The sequence below is a fragment of the Xylocopa sonorina genome, unplaced genomic scaffold, assembly GCF_050948175.1.
Source record: "Xylocopa sonorina isolate GNS202 unplaced genomic scaffold, iyXylSono1_principal scaffold0014, whole genome shotgun sequence".
In the NCBI taxonomy this organism is placed as follows: Eukaryota; Metazoa; Arthropoda; class Insecta; order Hymenoptera; family Apidae; genus Xylocopa; species Xylocopa sonorina.
Window position 1 is genome coordinate 3,861,589 of NW_027490090.1, and position 19,181 is coordinate 3,880,769.

At 35.8% G+C, this 19,181-nt stretch overlaps 1 protein-coding gene across 1 annotated transcript in view; it reads left to right on the top strand.

Moving 5' to 3' along the window:
• LOC143431821 (protein masquerade-like) overlaps window positions 1-19,181 on the top strand; it is a 358,901-nt gene extending 339,720 nt beyond the window's left edge. Inside the window, exons 2-12 of the mRNA XM_076908772.1 lie at window positions 1,228-1,366; window positions 9,167-9,474; window positions 9,789-9,822; window positions 11,231-11,694; window positions 11,771-11,956; window positions 12,056-12,215; window positions 12,811-12,990; window positions 15,175-15,433; window positions 15,578-15,855; window positions 18,078-18,232; window positions 19,014-19,181. Of these exons, the coding sequence (XP_076764887.1) occupies window positions 1,249-1,366; window positions 9,167-9,474; window positions 9,789-9,822; window positions 11,231-11,694; window positions 11,771-11,956; window positions 12,056-12,215; window positions 12,811-12,990; window positions 15,175-15,433; window positions 15,578-15,855; window positions 18,078-18,232; window positions 19,014-19,181 (2,310 nt within the window). The 5' untranslated portion in view covers window positions 1,228-1,248. The remainder of the gene's footprint in view (window positions 1-1,227; window positions 1,367-9,166; window positions 9,475-9,788; window positions 9,823-11,230; window positions 11,695-11,770; window positions 11,957-12,055; window positions 12,216-12,810; window positions 12,991-15,174; window positions 15,434-15,577; window positions 15,856-18,077; window positions 18,233-19,013) is intronic.

Consider the following 19,181-nt stretch of genomic DNA (forward strand, 5'->3'; position numbering starts at 1 on the left):
CAAGAAGACTCTTACTGCCTCTAATCTTGCTTAATTATTCCTGCTGAGGACCTTTGCTTCTACTAATCTTCTCATTATTAATGATAAACGTATTCTAAGTTAAATATGGGACCAACTAACTAAGAATTATTCCATAAAATTACTTAATACATTTATCAGAAGACTCTTGCTTTCTCTAATTTTGCTTAATTAATTCTGCTGAAGACCCTTGCTTCTTCTAATCTTGTAATTACCAATGATAAATGTATTTTATATAAAATATGGGACCAACTAAGAATTCTTCCATACTATTGCTTAACAAAATTACTAAATACATTTATTAGAAAACCCTTGCTTAATTATTTCTGCTGAAGGCCCTCGCTTCTTCTAATCTTGTAATTACCAATGATAAATGTATTTTATATAAAATATGGGACCAACTAAGAATTCTTCCATACTATTACTTAACAAAATTACTAAATACATTTATTAGAAAGCCCTTGCTTCTTCTCGTCTTGCTTAATTACTTCTGCCGAAGGGCCTCGCTTCTTCCAATCTTGCAATTACCAACGATAAATGTATTCTATATAAAATATGGGAGCAATTAACTGAAAATTATTCCATACTACTACTTAATAATCGCAATACATTCATAAAAGTCCCCTGGCATCCACCAATCTGCCCACAATTCCACTTCGATGCAACTATTTCACCTGAAATTTTCTTGCAGACGTGCTGTATCGCTTTCATTCACCGTCGAGGGGCCCAGGTCGGCCGTCGTGGCTGCGAACCGATGGGAAACGTAACCGTGAACCGCAGCAACCCTTCCACGTTTCTATTGAGTAACACTGAAGAAGCGGATCCGCCGGCTGTTGCCTCCTCTCTCTCTCTCTCTTTCTCTTTTTCTCTCCTTTTTCTTGCCTGAGGAGAGGGGGGCCCGCACCCTGACCCACAAGCGGGCCCAGGCACCTCTCCTCAGTCAGTCAGTCAGTCAGTCAAACAAGTCTAACAGGCAATGCGGGTCCGCATAATACCGTGGCTGCCGAACTCCCGGTAAAGTTGTCTGTCGGACACGCACGTGCTCGAGGTTGGTCGACGACAACGCGGTGGTGTCCTCCAACGGCTGGTGTCTCCGTCTCTCTCCCTTTTTCTCCCTTTTTTTCCGCCTCGCGCGCGCGCTCTGCCACCGTTTTTCTTTTTTTTTTTTTTCTTTCTTCTGCTTGCTGGTTCTCTTGTCTTCGTTGAGAGAGAGAGAGAGAGAGAGAGAGGATGAGGGAGGCGAAGATGGTACTGGGAGCAGTCCCAGGGGGCATCGTCCTTCTCCTCCTACTTAGTGGCTCGAGCGTTGCTCAGGACGACGACTCTTTGGCTGGCAGTTTCTTATCAGGTAAATCGACTATTTGTATTCGCGGATAGAGAGGCGAGGATTGTCACGGGTGTAGTGGTGATTTAATGCTGGCCTCTGTCTGGTGTTTAAAGGCGAGAGGATCAAGGGCACCTTTTGGAGTTTGGCGGACTCTGCTGGGTCGCTGGTTTCAGTTTTATGCCCCTTAATTTGTTTTATTTGGTATTTTTTGGATTCTAGCGAATTTTGAAGAAGATTGTAGAGAGCTTAGAAATTTTTAAGAAGATTGTAGAGAGTTTTACAGCTCTCTGGATTTAATTACTTCATGCATACAATATTTAAGGCAGCTTTTGGAGTTTGGAGAGCTCTGTTGGGTCACTATGCCCTTAATTTGTTTTATTTGGTATTTTTTGCATTGTAGAGAATTTTGAAGAAGATTGTAGAGAGCTTAGAAATTTTTAAGAAGATTTTAGAGAGTTTTACAGCTCTGTGAATTGAATTTCTTCATGCATACAATATTTAAGGCACCTTTTGGAGTTTCAGAAGCTCTGCTGGGCCACTGGTTTTAGTTTTATGCTCCAAATTTCTTTTATTTGGTACTTTTTGCATTCTAGGGAATTTTGAAGAAGGTTGTAGAGAGTTTAGTAATTTTTAAGAAGATTGTAGAGAGTTTTACAGCTCTGTGAATTTAATTTCTTCATGCATACAATATTTAAGACACCTTTTGGAGTTTGGAGAGCTCTGTTGGGTCACTGGTTTTATTCTTATGCCCCTAATTTCTTTTATTTGGTATTTTTTGCATTCTAGGGAATTTTTAAGAAGATTGTAGAGAATTTTACAGCTCTCTGGATTTAATTACTTCATGCACACAATATTTAAGGCACCTTTTGCAGTTTGGAGAGCTCTATTGGGTCACTGGTTTTATTCTTGTGCTCCAAATTTCTTTTATTTGGTATTTTTTGGATTGTAGGGAATTTTGAAGATGATTGGAAGATTAGAGAGGATTATTCAAAGATTTTAGAGAGTTTTACAGCTCTGTAAATTTAATAATTAGTCAATGCTGTTACATTTGGGACACCTTTGGAAGTTTGGTGGACTCTGCTGGGTCACTGGTTTCAGTTTTATGCCCCTTAATTTGTTTTATTTGGTATTTTTTGCATTGTAGAGAATTTTGAAGAAGATTGTAGAGAGTTTAGAAATTTTTAAGAAGATTGTAGAGAGTTTTACAGCTCTGTGGATTTAATTTCTTCATGCATACAATATTTAAGGCACCTTTTGGAGTTTCAGCAGCTCTATTGGGTCACTGGTTTTATTCTTATGCCCTTAATTTGTTTTATTTGGTATTTTTTGGATTCTAGCGAATTTTGAAGAACATTGTAGAGAGCTTAGAAATTTTTAAGAAGATTGTAGAGAGTTTTACAGCTCTGTGAATTGAATTTCTTCATGCATACAATATTTAAGGCACCTTTTAGAGTTTCAGAAACTCTGTTGGGTCACTGGTTTTATTCTTATGCCCCTAATTTCTTTTATTTGATATTTTTTGGATTGTAGAGAATTTTGAAGAAGATTGAGAGGTTGGAGAGGATTATTGAGAGACTTTAGAGAGTTTTACAGCTCTGTGAATTTAATAATTACTCAATGCTGTTGTATTTGGGGCACCTTTTTGATTTTGAAGAATTCTGCAGAGCCACTGGTTTTATTCTCATGCCCTTAATTTGTTTTATTAGTTGTTTTTTTCGACTGTAGGGAATTTTGAAGAAGATCGTAGAGGATTTTACAGCTCTGTGGATTTAGTTACTTCATGCCTGCAATATTTAGGACAACTTTTGGCATTCTGCAGGGTCACTGATGTATTATTCTTTTTTATTTTTCCATCTTTAATTTGTTTTGTTAGTTATTTTGGATGATAAGGAGTTTTGAAGAAGATTGTAGAGAGTTTTAACACCTCTGTGAATTTAATTACTCAATGCTGTTGTATTTGGGGCATCTTTTGGAGTTTGAAGAATTCTGCAGAGCCACTGATTTTACTTTCATGCCCTTGATTTGTTTTATTAGCTATTTTTTGGATTGTTGGGAATTCTGTAGAAGATTGTAGAGAATTTTACAGCTCTCTGGATTTTTTTAAATACTTATTACTACTACATTTGGGTCCCATTGAGGAGTATTAGAGAATTTTGAAGAAGATTGTGGAGAGTTTTACAGCTCTATGGATTTAAATGCTTAATGCCACTACATTTGGGTCCTCTTTAGAATTATAAAGAATTTTGCAGAGCCACTGGTATATTTTGCTTTTTTATTCTCATGCTTTTAATTTCTTTAATTAATTATTTTGGATTGTTTGGCAATTTTACAGCTCTGTGAATTTAATTATTTAATACCACTATATTTGGGGCCTTTTTAAGAGTATAGAGAATTTTTATAAAACCACTGGTGCATTATTTTTTTTTAATTTCATGTTCTTAATTTCTTTTGTCAGTTATTTTAGATTATAAAAAATTTTATAGAACGTTATAGAGAATTTTACTGCTCTGTGGATTTAATTATTTAATGCTACAATATTTTGGGCCCCTTTAAAATTATAGAAAATTTTTTATTAATTATTTTAGATTGCAGAAAATTTTACAGAAGCGTTAATCTATCATTCTTTTCATTTTCATGCACTTAATCTTTTTTATTTTACTATTTTGGGACCATACTCTCTCAGTTCTTCTCACTTTTATTCTAAATATGAATTTGGACTAAAGAATATACAACTTGGGACCAAATAAATAATAAAGAAACTATTTTATACTCTTCTTTAACATCAGATCTACTCAGAAACACGACTTAACATTTTATATTCTCTATTTTGTAGAGAATGCGCACGGATGGTTCATAATTTGTTAGAAGAAGTATCGCAGAGGAATCTTAACGCCCAACTAAATAAAAATCAGAGGAGTACAGTGTTCTACGAGAAAATATATGTGCAAGAAAGTGTGTTATTAACAGGATAGAATTCTTTTTATTTTCTTTTCTTTTATTATTACATTTTTTTTTCTTTTTTTAGTGTTTTATGTATTTACATAATTTTCATTGCCAAGAATTTTACAGCTCTCTGATAAAATTTTTTAATAATTGTAAAAGGGTCCCAAATATTGTAGCATTAAATAATTAAGTTCACAGAGCTGTAAAATTCTCTACAAACTTCTATAAAATTTTTTATAATCCAAAATAACTGATAAAAGAAATTATAAACATAAAATTAAAAGAAAATAGTACACCAGTGACTCTATAAAAATTCTCTATGCTTTTAAAAAGGTCTTAAATATCGTAGCATTAAATAATTAAATCCACAGAGCTGTAAAATTCTGTACAAACTTCTATAAAATTTTTTATAATCCAAAATAACTGATAAAAAAAATTATGAACATAAAATTAAAAGAAAATAATACACCAGTGACTCTATAAAAATTCTCTATGCTTTTAAAAAGTTCTTAAATATCGTAGCATTAAATAATTAAATCCACAGAGCTGTAAAATTCTGTACAAACTTCTATAAAATTTTTTATAATCCAAAATAATTGATAAAAAAAATGAAGAACATAAAATAAAAAAAAAATAATACACCAGTGGCTCTATAAAAATTCTCTATGCTTCTAAAAAGGCCCTAAATATAGTGGTATTAAATAATTAAATCCACAGAGCTGTAAAATTTTCTATAATCTTCTATAAAATTTTTATAATCCAAAATATTTAATAAAAGAAATTAAGAACATAAAATAAAAAAGAAAATAATACACCAGTGGCTCTATAAAAATTCTGTATGCTTCTAAAAAGGCCCTGAATATCGTAGAATTAAACAATTAAATCCACAGAGGTGTATAATTCGCAAATAATTGAAAATAATTAATAAAAGTGATTTAAAAGCACGCGAACGAAAGAAAATAATGCACGTTTTAGCGTATAATTAGCGGAGTATTTGGTTGATGCAGGTATATTTGTTGCGTTGCCGTTTGTTAATTAGCTGGAGCGGTTTCGAGCGATTTATTAAGGCATAAAGTGTGTATAACTGTATATAAAATTAGTTCGTGGCAGAGGAGGTTTCGAGAAATAGAAATTCGCGTGCGTGAATGTATGCTGTGCACGGCTGTGTTGGTGGTATCTTGGATGGATGCGATTGTCCTACTTCTGTTAGGAGTCGCACAACGTTATGCGGATGACGATGAGTCTACTGTCGCGTCGATGAGCAGGCCGTTAGCGAGCTTACAAAATACGCAACGAGATACGCGTACACACTTCCGCCATGTTTCACGTTTCGCGTGTTTAAATAACGAACAGGGCATTTGGTATTCTCAAAAATTAATCGCTCACACCTAGATCTTAATTCTTCTTCTATTTTTTTTCTTTAATGTATTTTATTCCATCTTTCGAGTTTCGTGTATTTAAATAACGAACAGGGCATTTGGTATTCTCAAAAATTAATTGCTTACACTTGAATTATTCTTAATTCTCCTTCTCTTCTTTTTTTCTCTGAGTACTTTTTTTGTTTAAGATCGCATTATATATATTGTAAATTTTGCATATTGCGTATTTAAATAACGAACAGACTATGATATTTTGTATTCTTAGAAATGAATTGCTTACACTTGGATTATTCTTAATTCTCCTTCTCTTTTTTTTTCTAAGTATTTTTTTAAAGATCGCATTATATATATTGTAAATTTTGCATTTTGCGTATTTAAATAACGAACAGACTATGATATTTTATATTCTTAGAAATGAATTGCTTACGCTTGGATTATTCTTAATTTTCCTTCTCTTTTGTATTCATATTTGTATTAATATTTTGTATTCTTAGAAATTAATTACTTACACGTCGATCTTAATTCTTTTCTTTTTATTTCTAAGTATTTTTTTTCTTTAAAGATCGCATTATATATATTGTAAATTTTAGTTTAGTTGCAATTATTAAGTTTATGTTAAATTTATATTTTTATTTACACGTGGATCTTAATTCTTCTTTTCTTTCTTTTTTTTTCTCTACGTATTCTTTTTTTAAGATCGCATTATATATATGTATTGTAAATTTTAGTTTGGTTGTAATTATAAATTTATATTATTTATTGTTCAATTTATTCGTATTTGTATTTTAATTTAAATTTATATTAATATGGTATAAATTTTAGTTTAGTTGCAATGGAATTGTATTTTTTAATAATGTGAACTTATAATGCAAGTTTTAGTTTTTTTTTTAGATTATTAGTATTTGGATTTTTCTTTTTTTAGAATTGTATAAGATTGGGATGTTTTGGCGATGCTCTGAAGTTATATATTTGGGAAATATTACATAACTGTCTTGAAATGTAGAATAATGTTTTAAAAGGAAGGTCAACAGCTGAATTTTTTTAATTTTTAGCAACTGAGAATTTGAATTTTTGAATTTTAAGCAGCTGAGAATTTGAATATTTCAATTTTAAGCAGCTGAGAATTTCAATTTTCAATTTTAGACAGCTGAGAATTTGAATATTTCAATTTTAAGCAGCTGAGAATTAAAATTTTCTATTTTAAACAGCTGAAAATTTGAATATTTCAATTTTAAGCAGCTGAAAATTTCAATTTTCTATTTTAAATAGCTGAGAATTTAAATTTTCAATTTTAAGCAGCTGAGAATTTAAATTTTTCATTTATAAGCAGCTGAGAATTTCAATTTTTCTATTTTTAGCAGCTGAGAATTTAAATTTTCAATTTTAAGCAGCTGAGAATTTGAATATTTCAATTTTAAACAGCTGAGAATCTATATTTTCAATTTTAGACAGCTGAAAATTTGAATATTTCAATTTTAAGCGGCTAAGAATTTAAATTTTCAATTTTACACAGCTGAGAATTTGAATATTTGAATTTTAAGCGGCTAAGAATCTAAATTTTCAATTTTAGACGGCTGAGAATTTGAATATTTGAATTTTAAGCGGCTAAGAATTTAAATTTTCTATTTTAAACATCTGAGAATTTGAATATTTCAATTTTAAACAGCTGAGAATTTAAATTTTCTATTTTAAACAGCTAAGAATTTGAACTTCTAAATTTTAAATAGCTTAGAATGTGAATATTTTAATTTTAAGCATTTGAAAATTTAAATTCTCAATTTTAAGCAACTAAGAATTTCAATTTTTAAATTTGAAATTATTAACAAAGAAGCAGCCAATCTGAAAGTAGAATAAACCAGATTGGCTAATGAATAGCCAATCTGAGAGCATATAAATTCCACGCGCAAGACTATACGCTATGTTATATCAAATTAAATAACTGCTTGCATTTAAATTTAAAAAGAAGTCGAGGAATTTAAATGGAATTACCTACGCGGTCAGGCGAAAATTCATTTACTATTTAATTTGGTTCACTGGGTCACGAAATAGTTTGTAACGGGATCGCGCTCAGCTGATCGCAAGTAATACGACACCGACAAAAGACACAGAATATAAACACAGCTTGTACAGCTCTTCGAAGCAACCCATTGACTTTCATCAACTGTGCTCGATTCCGCTGTAAATTACATTTTTATTGTTAGTTAATATATATTATATAATAATAAGTATTACATTTTTTAAACAGGGGCGAATCAAGACAAGTGGGGACCCTGTGCAATTACTTAATCCGCCCTCCTTTCAAACTATTCATTTCGAACAACGAATAAACTCGATTTACTCATTGTGCACATAGTAACAATTAATTAGTTTTTTTATTAATTTTCATTCGTCAATGACAAATGAGTTAATGATAACGTTTGTCCAATACTGAATTAGTAAGTCGACATATTTATTCAAAACTCGCCAATAGCATAGTATTTTGGGCGGTCCTACAGTCCTACAGGGGCGTATCAAGTGCACTAAAGGGCCCTGTGGTCCAAAAAAAATATCTTAATTTAAAAATTTTCGAAATTACAAAATAGATTCTCAAAATGCGTTCCATGAAATAATTTAACAAATCTAAAAACAAAATATTAAACTTCTGATCTCTAAGTTGCACTTTTTAAAAAATTTTTACAGTTTAGAGTCCCATTTGTCTTGATACGCCCCTGGAGGGCGCTTAAAAATTTTTTTAAGGCTCAGGGCCCTCACTTGTCTTGATACGCCCCTGAGGGCCCAAAAATTTGTTTTGAAGCTCAGGGCTCTCATTTTTCTAGATACGTCCCTGAGGACCCAAAAAATTAATTTTGAAGCTCAGGGCCTTCACTTGTCTTGATACGCCCCTGAGGGCCCAAAAATTTATTTTGAAGCTCAGGGCCTTCACTTGTCTTGATACGCCCCTGAGGGCCCAAAAAATTTTCAAGCTGCGGGTTCCTACTTATCTTGAGACGGCCCTGAGTGCTCTGAAATTTTTATCACCAAGGGCCCTCACTCGTCTTGACCCGCTCCTGGAATTCTATACGTTCTATCATTGGTTGCAGTTTTTTTTTGTGCGAAAGATTCGAAAACGAGTCTGTTTTCGAAAATTCTCGCAATGTGAGAAAAGTTGCTAAAAATCAGGAATCATAATTAAATCATCGTCAATATCTGAGACACCCTGTATATATTGTACATTTTATTGAAGGAAAAATGGAAAAGCGTTATTGGTTAAAAGTTCGCGCAGTGTTATGAACGAATATGTGTTACATTGCACGAAATTTTTGTTTAGTTAAAAACGAGCTGTGAACGAAAAGAAGTATTATTTAAGCTAATTGCCACCACTTAACGAACGACATATTTCTACTCTCTACATAATTTACATTTCATATGCTCTGTTATATTCGTCAAAAGTAATGGCCAAACTCTACAAGCTTTATTAACCATAAATTGTGCCCAATTGAACGTGTGTATTTTCCTACAGAATGGTTGGATTCCCTAGTGAGCACGGAGAGCAGCGCAGATTGTCCAGGAATGTGCGTGCACGCACTGACCACTCTGATATGTACCAAAGTGCTCGAGCACACGCAGTGTCCTGCGAGCATGCGATGTTGCATCGAAGCACCCATAAACAGTACTGGAACACCTGAGAATTCCATCAACGATGGTAATCCTACTCCAACTGTTAGCACCACAGTTAAAACGACCACGTCTGCGAGCACAGTAACATCTTCGACGAGTACGACGGCACTTACGACAGTGTCTTCGACGACTTCCTCGAAAACAACTCCTGTACGTCTTCCAAATAATATTTTTATTAACTAAGAAGTATGCATAATGTTTATTATTCTCTGTAAATAATGAAGTAAATACTATTGCGCTCTGAGTACCAAAAGAATGTTTCTACGGCGTTTCAGTTAGCTGACGCAGAGAATTATAGAATCGAAGAAGCGAAATGTATGTAAATATAACATTCTTTTAGCATTCGGAGCGTAAATCTTTGCAGATTAGAGTATAAATCTCTTATATTACTATTACGAGTAAATAATTTTACTTTTGAGCACTGCTCGACGATTAAATCTAACTGAATCTGAATATTTTTGCAGGAGAGCCAAAAGGAAGCGGCGAATAAAACATCAAGTACGTATTTTTACGATTTCAGGTAAACAAGGAAGGTAAAAAATAGGATGAGAGCGTAATGTTTGAAGAAGCGAGTCTGTGTTACTAAATAAATATTGCAAAATATTATTTGCAATATAGTATTTATATAAAGTAGATATTCTTATTGTGGTTTGTTTCTCTGGTGGTACGTTTTACTTGCTGCGTCTTTAATATCTTTTGTGCAAATCATTAAGTGGCGTAATAAATTTATTAGGGATCTTGTACGAATGCTTGGTTTGCTCTACGCTTGCTTTTTTTCTCTCTGAAGCCTTGAAATTCTCTTCAGAGCAAGCTTAAACTTTGTAATTCTCTTCAAAGCGAGCTTAAGCTTTTCAAGGCAAATTTAAGCCTTGAAATTCCCTTCAGAACAAACTTAAGTTTTTTAATTCTCTTCAAAGCAAACTTAAGTCTTTCGAAGCAGAATGTAAGCCTTGCAATTCCCTTCAATGCAAGTTTAAGCCTTTTAAAGCAAGTTTGAGCTTTGCAATTCCCTTCAGAGCAAACTTAAACTTTGTAATTCCCTTCAAAGCAAACTTAAACTTTGTAATTCCCTTTGGAACAAACTTAAGCTTTGTAATTCCTTTGAAAGCAAACTTAAGCATTGCAATTCCCTTTAAAGCAATCTTAAGCCTTTTGAAGCAATCATAAGCCTTGCGATTGCTTTTAAAGCAAACTTAAACCTTCCAAAGCAACTTTAAACCTTGCAAATCTCTGCAAAGCTAGCTTAAGCCTTTCGAAGCAAAATATAAACTTAGCAACTTCCTTCAGAGCAAGCTTAAGCCTTTCGAAGCAAGTTTAAGCCTTGAATTTCTCTTCAGACTAAGCTTAAGCCTTGTAATTCCCTTTAAAGCAAACTTAAGCCTTACAATTCCCTTTAAAGCCATCTTAAGCCTTTTGAAGCAATCATAAGCCGTGCAATTGCCTTTAAAGCAAACTTAAACCTTCCAAAGCAACTTTAAACCTTGCAAATCTCTGCAAAGCTAGCTTAAGCCTTTCGAAGCAAAATATAAGCTTAGCAACTTCCTTCAGAGCAAGCTTAAGCCTTTTGAAGCAAGTTTCAGTCTTGAATTTCTCTTCAGACTGAGCTTAAGCTTTGTAGTTCCCTTCGAAGCAAACTTAAGCCTTTCAATTCGCTTCGGAGCAAGCGTGAGCCTTTTGATGCAAGCATAAGCCATGCAATTCCCTTGAAAAGAAGGGAAACTATTCTCCGTAGAAAAGGAAGCAACGACCAAACTTTAGACGAGCCACAATAAGAATATCTGAATTATCTACTAAATCGTAATACAAAAAAGAATACAAAATCTCTCATAATCGCCTTCTCTTAAACCAAACACCAGAAACAATACAACTGTACAATCGATATTAATCGATACATTCTTATTCGCAGCGAAAACCTGCTCAGGAATATGCATGGCGGAGAGAATAGCTGACTACTGCGACGCAGTGCTGATAATAGACACCCTCTGCAAGCCTGGCTACAAATGCTGCGTCTCCAGAGACGCATTCGGTGAGAACCCTCCGCCAGAGTTACTAGTCATTGACCGAACGAACACAAGTCGCATCGATGAGAAAACTGGCAGCAATACGTCCTACAAGAACCCGCAGCACTCTACGACTGCCAGGCCAAACGTGTTCCCCTCTACGAGCACGCCAAGCACCACAGTGCTCGCAACGACTGCTCAGACGACTAAGCATCCAACGACAACAATGAGACCAAAGATTACGATGAAGAATCCATGCAAAGGCGAATGCATCAGTGGTTTCTTCGCTCTGCTCTGCGACAAAGTTGATGGAGACGCTGAATGCCCAGACGATGGCTCTTGTTGTGTAATTGATGCTTTCGTAAGAACGGTAAAGGGCTGAGATTGACTGAGAACTTGTACGATTCAGGCTGACACTTCATTTACGATTGCTATTTGTTAATTAGGAGACAACTACGACCACTGTTCGACCAACTACGAAGCCAGCGCAGCCAAAATTGCAGCCTTGTCCTGGTTTCTGTTTGTTGACCATCATGGCAGCCTTCTGCGAGCGACCCAATACTATTATACCCAAGACTTCAACGTGCCAGTCTGGCTCGATTTGCTGCGACAACACGAAGAGCACTCCGCAGGTGATTATGTTTGTTTTTGGGTTGGTGGAGGCGTTCTAGAGCAGCGTAGAGGCAAGTAAAGCGTTAGAATGGAAGATTGAAGTTTAACGTTGGCTGTAGATAGTAAACGTAGTGACTCCGTCTTCTCCGTCTCAGACTCCAAGGCCCAGACCCAGGCCCACGCCAAGGCCAGCGATCACTACTGTTTCGCTGCCACCAGACCCACGTCCAGAGTGTCCTGGCTCGTGTATCGTGTCGTACCTGTTTTTCACTTGCTTCAGTGAGTATTTATTCCTCGCCACCTGCTTTAATCTCTGCTGTAAACATTGGTACGCCATCGATTAAGTATTTTGCAGTCGTATGAGTCTTCTGGGATACTTGCTAGAAAATTACAGCTTTCGATCTTGTTTTATCGAAGTATGGGACTCCTAGATTGTACTAGGTAGCATACGCAAAGTGTTCGAACACTTTTTCATTCAAGATTTAATGATATTCGAAGCTAGCGGAGGAGAGTCTTTAAGTATCACATCGCAAGCTGTTTAAAGTGAATTCTAGAGGAGGCGCAGAGAAACTAAAGAGAATTATAGAATTATAGCATCGCCAGGAAGCCTTTTAGTCATACGTAACTTCGCGAATAAGCTAACGCTCAAGAATATTTCAATATCGTCAACTACAGATACGTTTAAGTTTGTTTCTCCTCAAACTACCCTTTTTCTTTCGTTATATGTAAATAAATAATTAATGCGTACTTCTATTGTACAAATGAATGTTATATTTTAATGTCTGAATGCGTTTGATTGTAAAAAGACAAGTTTTTTATTGTTTCATAGCGAATTGAATATATGGTTTTAAAAATTTGTTGTTTCTCTTCGTAGGAAATGCTGAGCTGACTAATTTGTTCAAGTGTAAGAAACAAGGGCATCAGTGTTGCGCGCCAAAGTCATTGATAAGAGAAATGAGCAACGGAAACTCGAGCGAGCCTATTCTGAGCAATAGAAATGATACGATGTACGTTACAGCAAGACCGTACACAACTTCCTCTACGACAGCAATGTGTAAGTTGTTTTACTTTCTATTGTGTAAGAAAATTGAAGAAGAAGGTGTATGGTAATTGATGATAGAAGACATATAAATTGGGCTTGAAATTTTGTTCTGTTTTGTTGCCAAAATGAAATGTGATGATTTACAGTTTTGTATTGGCTGAAGTTTTAGAATAGTTTTGATGTAATATTCTGCAGGCGATTTTTTGGAAAGTGGATACATTTCTCTGTTGATATAGAATTCATAGATAAATGTGAATGCAGATTTAAGGCTTTCGAAGCAAGTTTAAGCCTAGCAATTAAGTTCTGAGCAAGATTAAGTCTTTTGAAGCAAATTTAAGCCCTGCGATTCCCTACAAAGCAAAGTTTAAGCCTTGCAACTCCTTTCAAAGCAAGCTTAAGCTTTGTAATTCGCTTCAAAGCTAGTTCAAGCTTTACAATTTTCTTCAAAGCAATCTTAAGCTTTTTGGAGCAAGTTTAAGGCTTGCAATTTCCTTGAAAGCAAGTTTAAGCCTTGCAATTCTCTTCAGAGTAAGTTTATACCTTGTAATTCCTTTCAAAGCAAAGTTTAAGCCTTGCAATTCCCTACAAAGCAAAGTTTAAGCCTTGCAACTCCTTTCAAAGCAAGCTTAAGCTTTGTAATTCGCTTCAAAGCTAGTTCAAGCTTTACAATTTTCTTCAAAGCAATCTTAAGCTTTTTGAAGCAAGTTTAAGGCTTGCAATTTCCATGAAAGCAAGTTTAGGCCTTGCAATTCTCTTCAGAGCAAGCTTAAACCTTGTAATTCCTTTCAAAGCAAAGTTTAAGCCTTGCGATTCCTTACAAAGCAAAGTTTAAGCCTTGCAACTCCTTTCAAAGCAAGCTTAAGCTTTGTAATTCGTTTCAAAGATAGTTCAAGCTTTACAATTTTCTTCAAAGCAATCTTAAGCTTTTTGAAGCAAGTTTAAGGCTTGCAATTTCCTTGAAAGCAAGTTTAAGCCTTGCAATTCTCTTCAGAGCAAGCTTAAACCTTGTAATTCCTTTCAAAGCAAAGTTTAAGCCTTGCGATTCCTTACAAAGCAAAGTTTAAGCCTTGCAACTCCTTTCAAAGCAAGCTTAAGCTTTGTAATTCGTTTCAAAGATAGTTCAAGCTTTACAATTTTCTTCAAAGCAATCTTAAGCTTTTTGAAGCAAGTTTAAGGCTTGCAATTTCCTTGAAAGCAAGTTTAAGCCTTGCAATTCTCTTCAGAGCAAGCTTAAACCTTGTAATTCCTTTCAAAGCAAAGTTTAAGCTTTGTAATTCCCCTCAAAGCAAATTTAAGCTTTTTAAAGCAAATGTAAGTCTTGCAATTCCCTTCAGAGCTAGCATAAACCTTGCAATTCCCTTCAAAGCAAGCTTAAGCTTTGCACTCTCTTTTAGAGCAAGTTTAAGCCTTGCAATTCCCTTTACAGCAAGCTTAAGCTTTGTAATTCCCTTAAAAGCAAATTTAAGCTTTTTGAAGCAAGTGTAAGCTTTGCAATCTCTTTTAGAGCAAGCTTAAGCCTTGAAATTCTCTTCAAAACAAGATTAAGCTTTGTAATTCCCATCAAAGCAAATTTAAGCTTTTTGAAGTAAGTTTAAGCTTTAAAATTCTCTGCCAACCAAGCTTAAGCCTTTCGAAGCAAGTAAAGGCCTTGCAATTCCCCTCAAAGCAAGTTGAAGCCTTGCAACTCCTTTCGATGCAAGCATAAGCTTTGTAATTCGCTTCGAAGCTATTTTAAACTTTTCAATTTTCTTCAAAGTAAGCTTAATGTTTATAGTTCCCTCCGAAGCAAATTTAAGCTTCTCGAGGCAAATGTAAGTCTTGCAATTCCCTTCAGAGCAAGCTTAGACCTTGCAATTCCCTTCAGAGCTGGCATAAGCCTTGCAATTCCCTTCAAAGCAAACTTAAGCCTTTTCGAAGCATACATAAACCTTGCAATTGCCTTTAGAGCAAACGTAAGCCTTGCAATTCCTTTCAGAGCAAGCTTAAGCCTTTCAAAGCAAGCATACGCCTTGCATTTCCCTTCAAAGCAATCTTAAGTCTTCTAAAGAAAGCATAAACCTTGTAATTCCTCTTTGCTGTAATACTCCACAGACAGTTCGTCAGAAAGTAGATACATTTTCCTATTAATACATAATTCACAGATAAATATTAACGAGCAACACTTCATCGAATACATTAGCAACCCCAATTTTCCAGACGAAACCACAACAGCAACGTTGACAACCATGAGAAGCCCAGTGTACAGCAAGTACGTCTGCGGTGTGAAGGGCACCTCTCGTGGCCCAATCGCAGCTCGCAGCCTCGAAAGAGACCCACGAGTAGTCGGAGGTGAGGATGCGGATGTGAACGAGTGGTGCTGGCAAGTCGCTCTGATCAATTCCCTCAATCAATACCTCTGCGGCGGTGCTCTGATTGGAACGCAGTGGGTTCTGACTGCTGCGCACTGTGTAACAAAGTAAATATACCCTTCGTACTGCTCATTTAAGCTTCAAACTCTTATTTCAAGCTTCGTTGATCAATTTAAGGACTATGTACTGGAAAAAAGAATAATATTGCTCATCGCTTCGATGCTCATTGCTCCATCGATCATTGCTTTTAGCATTGTACGCTCCGGAGACGCAATCTATGTAAGAGTAGGGGACCACGATTTAACAAGGAAGTACGGAAGCCCTGGCGCACAAACCTTGAGGGTGGCCACCACTTACATTCATCACAATCACAACAGCCAGACTCTTGACAATGACATAGCGTTGCTGAAGCTTCACGGACAAGCTGAGCTGAAGGATGGTGTGTGCCTCGTCTGCCTGCCAGCGCGTGGAGTCAGCCACACAGCTGGCAAACGGTGCACTGTTACTGGCTACGGATACATGGGAGAAGGTGAATTGGTTTTTGTAATGTATTCATTAAAATATTGTTATTAATGTGCGATATATAATGTGTAGTTGGGTCCAGCTCTATTTTGCAGTTAGTTGAGCGTAGAGAAGATGTCGTAGCACCTTCGTAGGGTCTTATAGTTACAAGAATTAGAATGATACGTCTGAGAGATACGATTTTGGTTTTATAAGTACGAAGGCGAACCGTTTTGTTACTTTTGAAGAGAACTCCTGTTAATTATGGAGATTAGTGTAAAGATGGACAACTGTAGTTCGCTTCAAAGCAAACTTAAGCTTTTCAAAGCAAATTTCAGCCTTGCAATTCACCTCAAAGCAAATTTATGGCTTCTGAAGGAACTTTAAACCCAGCAATTCTGTTCAAAGTAAACTTAAGCCTTGTAATTCCCTTCAAAGCAAACTTAAGCCTTTCAAACTCCCTTCAGAGAAAGCTTAAGCCTTTTGAAGTAAAACATATGCTTTGCAATTCCCATTAAAGCAAGCATAAGCCTAGTAATTCCCTTCAAAGCAAGCTTAAGCCTTTCATAGCAAATTTAAGCCTTGCAATTCTCTTCAAAGTAAACTTAAGCCTTGTAATTCCCTTTAAAGCAAGCTTAAGCCTTTTGAAGCAATCATAAGCCTTGCAATTACCTCCAAAGCAAATTTAAGCCTTTCAACTCTCTTCAGAGCAAGCTTAAGCCTTTTGAAGCAAAACATATGCTTTGCAATTCCCTCCAGAGCAAGCTTGAGCTTTGTAAGTGTTTGCAAAGCAAGCGTGGGCCTTTCAAAACAAGTTTAAGCCTTGCAACTCTCCTCAGAGCAAGCTTAAGCCTTTTGAAGCAAGCGCAAGCCTCGCAACTCCCTTTGGAGCAAACGTAAGCCTTTCGAAGCAAACATAAGCCTTGCAATTCCCTTCAGAGCAAGCTTAATCTTTGTAAGTGTTTGCAAAGCAAGCGTGGGCCTTTCAAAACAAGTTTAAACCTTGCAACTCCTCTCGGAGCAAGCTTAAGCCTTTTGAAGCAAGCGCAAGGCTTGCAATTCCCTTTGGAGCAAACGTAAGACTTTCGAAGCAAACATAAGCCTTGCAATTCCCTTCAGAGCAAGCTTGAGCTTTGTAATTCCTCTTAAAGCAAGCTTAAGCCTTTTGAAGCAAGCGCAAGCCTTGCAACTCCCTTTGGAGCAAACGTAAGCCTTTCGAAGCAAACATAAGCCTTGCAATTCCCTTCAGAGCAAGCTTGAGCCTTGTAATTCCTCTTAAAGCAAGCTTAAGCCTTTCGAAGCAAGCAATAGCTATGTAATTCCCTTCAAAGCAAAGTTAAGCCTTTTGAAGCAAATATAAGCCTTGCGACTCTCTTCAGAGCAAGCTTAAGCTTTGCAATTCTTTGCAATGCGAGCGTAAGCCTTCTGAATCAAGTGTAAGTCTTGCAACTCCCTTCAAAGCAAATTTAAACCTTGCGACTCTTCTTCAGAGCAAGCTTAAGCCATTTGAAGCAAACATAAGCCTTGCAATTCCTTTCTGAGCAAGTTCAGGCTTTGTAATTCTCTGCGAAGCGAGTTTAAACCTTTTGAAACAAGTTTAAACCTTGCAACTCCCTTCTGTGCAAGCGTAAGCTTTATAATTCCTTTCAATGCAAGCTTTAGTCTTTCGAAGCGAATTTAAACGTTGCAGCTCCCTTCAGAGGAAGCTTAAGTCTTTTGAAGGAAGCGCAAGCCTTGCAATTCCCTTGTGGAGCAAACGTAAGCCTTTCGAAGCAAACATAAGCCTTGCAATTCCCTTCAGAGCAAGCTTGAGCCTTGTAATTCCTCTTAAAACAAGCTTAAGCCTTTCGAAGCAAGCAAAAGCTTTGCAATTCCCTTCAAAGCAAACTTAAGCCTTTCAAAGCAAGCATAAGCTTTGCAATTCCCTTCAAAGCAAACTTAAGCCTTTCAAAGCAAGCGTAAGCCTTTTAATTCCCTTCAAAGCAAGCTTAAGCCTTTCAAAGCAAGCATAAGCCTTGCAATAGGCATAAATAATAATAAAATGAATAAAGATTGTTCTTGGTACGCTAACAAAGTATAACTATAACTGCATTAGTAACTGGACATCATACACTATTGTCTCCAAATAAAATTGTATACAATCTTGTAATTTCTTCTGATCGTACACGAAAATAAGTTATCCACGCAAGCAGATCTTGCATCGTATCTCAACTGAGCATCAATCGTAAGTGAGAAAATATGCTTGCGCAGCTGGCCCTATCCCACTTCGAGTACGCGAAGCTGAGATACCAATTGTAAGCGATGCTGAGTGCCTGCGAAAGGTGAATGCTGTGACCGAGAAGATTTTCATTCTACCTGCGAGCAGTTTCTGTGCTGGTGGTGAGCAAGGCAACGATGCGTGTCAGGTAATATAAACAAACTTCTTGTATATTTATCTCTATTTTTTCTAAATAGTAACATTTTATATTCAGCAACATTCAAGTTTGATGACTCTCAACCATGAATTTCAACGTCAAATTTTGTATTTGAAAATTCTGAAAAAATTGAAATTTAGAATAAAATTTATCTGACCAATTTTAACGAATTTTGGATATATTATAGAAGACACGATTCTAAACAACTTTTCTCTATTCATATAACCATCTATCTCTTTCAGTTTCCGAGATATATGCAAAAGAAGGTTTGCTATCAGTCGCAGGCTCCATTACGACTAACTACAGCACTGGTATCGCACTTTTTCCCGTATATCTCGAAAACTAAGAAAGATAGGTCGCTATATGTATAGAGAAAAGTTGTTCAGAATCGTACCAGGAATAACATATCCAAAAATCATAGTAATCGATAGCCTGGTTATCATTTTATTCAATGAATTAGGTACGGAACCTTCAAAGTCAATTTCTGAGGGAATGGTTCAACTGAGATCAATTATTCTTTTTTACACTTTTTGTGTCTTTTATGAACAAAATAATATGCGACAATAAATGAGATTTGTAACTCAGATCAAGCTCAATTTTAATAATAAGCTTTACTCAACGAACCTTTATTTATTTAGAGCTACGAGTTAGTTCGAAGCTATTAAATAAGCTTTTGAAGCTATAAGATTATTAAATAGCTATTTAATAATCTGATATCACATGTAATTGCTCAGATTTTACTTAAATAACTGTTTAATGATCTAAAATCCAGGGTGACGGAGGAGGACCACTGGTGTGCCAAGACGATGGCTTCTACGAACTGGCTGGGCTCGTATCGTGGGGCTTCGGTTGTGGCAGACTGGACGTTCCTGGTGTCTACGTGAAAGTCTCAGCGTTCATTGGCTGGATCAACCAAATCATATCCGTGAACAATCTTTAG